The following is a 7,113-nucleotide window of genomic DNA, read 5'->3' as shown; positions in this document are numbered from 1 at the left end:
ATGACTTTCACCAGAGATATCTATAATTCTGCTACTTCATATTACAGGTATGAATTAAACCTACAGAATACATACTTTTTTGTTTATTTGAAGTTTCCTAGCATATATGGTGCATGTCTTAAGGTGTAGCATCTTGATTCCGTTATTTAAAACGGCCGTGGTCGCGTAAACGTGGTTGTCGCGGTGTGAATTAATCACAATTTGTTCATTATCATAAAAACAGTGAATAACAGTATGCAACCGTTTTCGCGGTAACAGACAGTTTTTTACAACCTTGGTAGGGAGCAACAAGTTAACTTTGGGTGGAGTGAATGTGTGGGAGCATTATCATCAGAAGAAAGGGTGGTCATCATCACAGGACTGGAATCAATAAACTGCAAGGTTCCATCATGGATAAGAAGCAGCTTGACAGAAACAATATAGAATCCATCAAAAGGACAATGCAGATGCATGAAGATATCTTCAAACACCAGGTATATATCCTCAACATGCACATGATTCGATTTTTCTTCATGAACTGGACTAATGGTCCTAAATTGCAATCATTCATGAGATTTGGAATATGCAGGTAAGAGAACTACACCGAATATACAATGTGCAGAAGATGCTGATGAATGAACTCAAAAACAAAATTAGACAACAAAATTTTTTGAGTCCAATGAAGGACATAAGAGGTTTTGATCTTGAAAAGCCTGCTGTGGAAAACACTTTGATTGGATCATCATTTGGTATTGATAAAAGTGAGGTAGGGACTAGTTCCTACACTGCTGCATTTCAGAATTGTAATGAAGAAATGGAAGTGGATTTAACATTAAGCATAGGAGGTAGCAAGGTTAAGAATACTAATATGAAACTTCAATTAGGAGAATGCAGTGACACACAAACCCCTATCAGGAGCAAGCAACAGTGTGACAGTTACTCAAGGTTTACAGCTTAAATAGCAGTTTATTAACTTGTTTGTTTCTATGTAATTGTTGTAACATGGTATCAGAGTCATGTTTAAAATCCGTTGGGCCACCTATTATCGGGTGTTATCAGGCTTTTGCTATAGGGTCGCCTTTCATTTATTTCTACCTTTCAGATGTTCAGTCTTGGACGTGAGAAAGTGCGAGAGTCTTACGTATATGGCCTAAACATGTGTTTGCATGTGGCAGTAATCCTCACCTTATAAGTCGGTTTTGTATAGCTGAGTTAGGTCAAACATGAACCAGTGAATTTAGATGGTTCGTGCATTCACATTACTAGATTAACTTATTTGCGGATATAAACATTAGTGTAGTGAGATTGTTTAAAAAACCTTATACAAACTGTTTATAATATGTCCATAAGTTCTTTTCAGCTTATTTAATTGAACTTAAACTAGATGCATTAATTCAATGTGATGATCTAATTGTAAGTTGTAACTTGAAGAACTCAATCATCAATTATTAATAGAACAATGAATTACAAAATATACAAAACTCATAAACCCTCAAAAGAACTAATAATGATGGAAATTGACTCCGTTGTTACTGATCTCGACCATCTGATTTAAAATAAATTGAATAAGCTTGTAATATAAACCGAACAATCTCAAACCAATGTTTGAGATTGACTATTCCGAACAACTGCGCGCTTTTATTAATGCAGAGAATCGAAATCCGACAATGATGTCATATAAGTAGTTTTTCTAGTTGGCCTTGGAGCAATCAATCCTAATCTCACCTTGATTACCAGTTTTAACACCAACCTTTCCCAACTTAGTAATAGCATCAATAAAAGCAGTTTGAAAAGCTTTTTCATTGGATGCAAAAAGATTAACTGTAGCCTTTGACCTTGAATCTGTGAACAACACTTGATCAGAAGTGAATAGTCCTTTTCCTTGTTGGAGATTCTTGAAGTATTGATTGTCAAACTTTCTAGGTGAGATAGGATCCATGTTAATGGCAATTCTAGGATCAACATTCAATGGACACATTTGCCTAAGCTGTAAAGCATATTGTAAATTCAATGATGGATCGATTCTCGTTGTTTGGCTGAATCTGTAGATTCGGTTTGAGAAGCGGTTGCAGTGAGAGAATCCAATCGTATGCGCACCTAAACATACATAATCGAACTTCAGTATCACAAAGTTTACATACAACACTCATACACGTTAGACCTGATGGTCTAAACATATAACACATCAATTTTTTCGTACCTGATAATGCAATCATATCGGTTTGAGAGAGACCGTGTTGATTAAACATGGTGTTGAGTTGATCCAATTTGAAATTAGGGCCAGGAAGATTGTGTTGAACACCGGCCAAAGTAGATATTCTTCCATCGCGCCTTCCTAAATCGACATTGTAAAATGGACCCCCTGCCTACATTATTGACAATACCTTTAGTATCAAGTCATTTGCATATACGCAGGTAATTAGGGTGAAAGTACTAAAATTCTATCCTCTTCGCCCGAAGAAGGACCCGAGGTTAAATGGAATTTAAACAAAAAAAAAAAAGTGAAGAAAATGAATGTACCAAATTGACCACATCCCTTGTAGCGAGAGCGAGGATATCAGCACAAGAGACTTTGTTTCGGCACTTAGGATCCTTGTCAACAGCCGCCTTGGCCTTAATAACCGTGTCAAAGCCATCCCCGGCTAGTGAGATATCATCAGGATGATCCTTCTCTGCTTTATTAATTGGAGATTGAATCAAAACCGAAGCATCACAACCCTGTTACAAGTTACAAGTATTTCCTTACTTATCAGGCTTAAATACTTCTTCTGGTTCTTAATCAATATATTTGGTCTATATAATAAATCAGATACACTGATTATTCAATGAATCTAAAAAGTAAAATAGTACTAATAAATTACACACATACCCTGACAAAGCAATCATGGAAGAAGAGTCTAAGAGTGGCGGGAGCAGTCACAAAAGTTTGCTGAAACTTCTGAGTCACGGCAGCGCGAACCACTTGTTCAACATTGGGACATACATTGTTATAGAAGCCACGAGTGAGTTGAGCTGAGCTTATTGAAGCTGTGAGGAGAAGAAGAAGCAAAGACAAGAAGACAAATCTTGGAGCTTCCATTATTAGTAACTGTTTTGATACTACAATTGTTGTTTGCAACATTTATGAGACTAGTTAGTTATTTATATATAGTTAGTTAACATGACATGACACCAATTTGAGGTAGCTTATGGAATAGAATAATATAGTTGACATGAAGTTAAGTAGTTAATAGAAAATGAAAAGGGGTGCACTTTTTAAGGAGCATAATTGGAGAATAATTGATTGATGAGAATAAAACAAAGGTGTGTTACATGTACAGACTGGCTAAGAGTATGTGTCATGAGGATGATTGAGGTTACATTGTTGACACCAAGAAAAGAAGACTTTAAAAATTGAAGACTGTTTTAGGATAGTATATAGTAATAAAGTGGCGTGAAGCATCTAAATTGTTTACAAGGATTGCTTGGGCAGCTAGAGTTTACTATTGGAGTATATTATGATATGTGTATATGAATTAGTAATATAATAATGGGATAAGCATGTTCATGACAACCAAAGCAAACTTAGTTTATGATTTGAAACTCTTGTATACCAACAACTCTCTCAATACCATGTTTATATTTGAATTGTCTTAACGATATAAGTCATTGTTAAAATTTGATGTCAAATTTGTGTCAAAATAACACATCTCTTTAAGGACTTGTTTGATTTATTTTTAGGGGGGTGTTTGTAGGTTGGGTTGAGTTGAGTTACACCAACCCCAATAAAGAGCTTCTTAATCTACACTTTTAAAAAGTTGAACTGAAGGGTTCATGAGTATTGATCTTGTGAAGTAATATAAAAATATTGTGTTAGTACATCATTTAATATAACCAGTTTAGAAGATTAAAGATAAATAAAAATAAAAGACAATGAATGCAATCGATCTTTGTTAATACAATTCGGTCAATGGTGTCTATTTCTGCGATTATAAAGTAACTATATCTCCCTTTATTTTGATCTTGAATTAGGGTTATAGTTTTACAAGCCATATATAATACTAGGGTTCGGTTTACTTAAATCTTAATCTCTAGTTACCCACAACAAACAATTATATTTGCCCATAATAATCTCCACAATATCAATTATACCCAACAATACCTATTATAATCTTCACAATATGAGTTATAATCAACAATATCCACTTTAGCGAATATCAAAGACTTACTAAATAACGATTTATCATGGCAACCGAGGAATTACTCATGCTGCTTAACACTAAGAAATATATGTAACAAGCTTAAGTAATGCATGAACTTGTCATTGATGAGTGACAAGTTCAATATACAGTTGCATTTTCTGAAGTAGAAATTTTTTATTTAATATATGTACATATGAAAATAACTCTCTGGTCATATGAAACCTCACATCAATATATTTGGTCCTGACATGATACACTTGATTGTTTGTCAAGTAAATGGCATTCTGATTATCACAATGCAACCAAACTCCACCTTTCTCGATACCCAATTCTCTCACAAATCATATAAGTCATAAGGCTTCTTTGGCAACTTCGCTCGTTGTCATGTACTCTGTTTCAGTTGTTAACATGGCAACTATGGATTAAATTGGAGATTTCCAACAAATAGGTCATCCTGCTATAGTAAAGACATATCTTAGTGTAGACCTTCTATCATCCATATCATCAGTATAGTCTTAATCAGCATATTCCACAACTGAAGGATCTACATGTTCACTGCTAAACATGAAAGCATATAACTCGTGGTACCCTTTAAGTATCAGAAAATCCATTTGACTGCTTTCCAATGATAGTTTTCTGATTAGGACATAAACTTACCAATTTGAATTACAACTTGTGTCAAATCTGATCTAGTGCATATCATATCATACATTAAACAACCAACAATGCTAGCATAAGGAACCGTTGACATTTACTCAGTTTCTACATCTATCTTTGGACATTGATCTAATGAGATCTTAAAGTGATTCATTAATAGAGTACTCACAGCCTTCAAATTATTCATGTCAAACTTGTTTAACACCTTTTACCTGAGTCTTTCATGTCAAACTCCTTTCTCAACATGATTTTCAGTTTATTTATTTCATATAAATGATAAATAAGTTTTTTTTTTTTCTTGAGGATGTTGTTTTTCTTACCAAATGTTGTTGTTATTATAATTAGTGATTAGAATATTATTGTATCCATGCACATGCAAGATGAGAGTTGACAGGAAGGCAACAATAAGATTAAAAACCACCTCATGTAAATGTAATTAATTCCATATTGTATTCAGTATTCACCATGACTTGCGCTTGACTCATAATATCCCCAGCATCAATTTGTTATCCTACGAGTTGTGTGTTGTTTTAGAATCAAATCAAAATTCAAGGATATGAGTCAACAACTATATACTAATTTAAACCTTATACATTGCATGCATGTGCTTTCCCCATGTTCAAAAAAGTTATTTGAAATGTGCAACAGAAGAGCCCTTCAATCATTTCTTAGAGCGTTTCGTTTGTCTTTCTACTGTCCAATATGATTAAACTATAAATTACTAAAGTTTAATATGTAAACAAAATTATTGTTAATTAAAAAAAGTTGGTTAGAGTATTAAATTTATGGACTATTAGTACAATTTTACAAACTTATTTTTAGAAGATAGAAATAATTAACTTTCATGCATGTGTATTTATTATGAGTTTAATTGATATACACTATCAAGTGTAAAAAAATTTACACAATCATTACATCATGAATATCTAATTGTCTTATTTTAAAAGAAGTTAAAATAAAAGTCAAACATTTTATATTTATCAATAGTTGTGATTGTAAAAAATCGTTACCCTGTGAGTGTATTTCAATTAAATTCATTTATTATTGCAAAAAAAAAATGTAATATAATTAGTGATGTATTTATAAAAAAATAACTAATGCACTTTAAAAGTTGAATAGGGTCTTATAAAAATAGACAAAAAAAATTCAAGAGGGTCTTATAATTAAAGACTTAAATAATATTTCCTCCGTTTTTTATTATAAGTCGTTTTGGAAAAAATATTTGTATTTAAATATAAGTCGCTTTACAATTCCAATGAATAATTAATGCTACTTTTTCTATTATATTCTTAAATATTTATTATTCTCTCTCATTTCAATTATATAAATTTATCTTCCATATGTCATTAATGAAGGATAATTTTGTAAAAACCTTCATAATTTCTCATTTTCATACAACAATTATTATTTTTCTTAAACTGTGTGAAAAGTCTAAAACGACTTATAATAAAAAACGGAGGGATTAGTATCTAAAATTAATATTTCAAAATACATTAGAGCGTAGAGTAATTAATAAATCAGCTCATGTAAACAATTTATCGTGCGCTCGAAACAATTTTGCATGGTGAAAGAGTACCAAATCTTATTTCAAAAATAAACCACAAAAAATAAAATAAAATAGAAATTTAAACTTAAATTTAGAAACATATTAAAGCAATGATATTAATGAGAAGTTGTAGAATTGTCCTTACACAAGGTAAAGGAGAGTGTATTAAAATACATTGACCAAATTGTCTCACTTTTGAACTTTTGCACTCTAAGCAAAATTCTAATTTCAAAATTTAAAACAGAATAAGAAACAAAAAAATGAAAACAAAAATAGAACATGCAATTTCAAAGATTTTTGGGACCAACATCGAGATAGGCAAAACTCTCATTCTAAGATTCAAGAGATATGACATTAGTGAGTAACTTTTTGTGACAATCAATGTAAGTAAGAGGATAATTTATCAAAGAATATTCATAAGTGGCAAAATCCTCACAAGATATAAAAATTCTCTTAACACTAAAGTGTTTAGGTTATTTGTGTACACTCAAAGTACATCGTAAAAGTTAACACTACCATAAACTTGAAATGACTCTAATATTCGCCCTTGAAATACATGCATACAAAGATCAACAGGGTTTTATTCAAGTTGTAACATGGCTAAGGTAATGGTGAGATAAATCCTAAGGAGTATTAGGCTAAGATTTAAAGGGACAAAAGAGAATTGAAAGGAACTGCGGGAGTTGAACTAATCGACATTTTTCTCTACTTTCCAACAACTGATTCACAACTATTTTCTCTTCTCTTTTC

The 7,113-nt window shown here is 32.1% G+C and overlaps 1 protein-coding gene and 1 pseudogene across 1 annotated transcript; one reads left to right on the top strand and one right to left on the bottom strand.

Moving 5' to 3' along the window:
- On the top strand, nucleotides 1-1,335 carry LOC131627899 (uncharacterized; annotated as a pseudogene).
- Nucleotides 1,336-1,451: 116 nt separating this feature from the next.
- LOC131627896 (peroxidase 16-like) lies at nucleotides 1,452-3,099 on the bottom strand. Its single transcript, XM_058898748.1, has 4 exons — nucleotides 2,849-3,099; nucleotides 2,500-2,697; nucleotides 2,180-2,345; nucleotides 1,452-2,076 (listed from the first exon to the last, which is right to left on the bottom strand). The coding sequence occupies exons 1-4, from the start codon at nucleotides 3,056-3,058 to the stop codon at nucleotides 1,670-1,672; spliced, it is 981 nt and encodes a 326-aa protein (XP_058754731.1). The 5' UTR covers nucleotides 3,059-3,099; the 3' UTR covers nucleotides 1,452-1,669.
- Nucleotides 3,100-7,113: the final 4,014 nt, after the last annotated feature.

This window comes from Vicia villosa, unplaced genomic scaffold (assembly GCF_029867415.1).
Source record: "Vicia villosa cultivar HV-30 ecotype Madison, WI unplaced genomic scaffold, Vvil1.0 ctg.000412F_1_1_2_unsc, whole genome shotgun sequence".
In the NCBI taxonomy this organism is placed as follows: Eukaryota; Viridiplantae; Streptophyta; class Magnoliopsida; order Fabales; family Fabaceae; genus Vicia; species Vicia villosa.
Note: the sequence above shows the minus strand (reverse complement) of the source record. Positions and strands in the feature narration are given on the sequence as shown.

Coding starts and splice junctions, on each gene's coding strand:
- LOC131627896 (XM_058898748.1), bottom strand. CDS start 3,058: ATGGAAGCTCCAAGATTTGTCTTCTTGTCTTTGCTTCTTCTTCTCCTC. Junction 2,698..2,848: donor TCCATGATTGCTTTGTCAGG/GTATGTGTGTAA, acceptor AACTTGTAACAG/GGTTGTGATGCTTCGGTTTT. Junction 2,077..2,179: donor CGATATGATTGCATTATCAG/GTACGAAAAAAT, acceptor ATGTATGTTTAG/GTGCGCATACGATTGGATTC.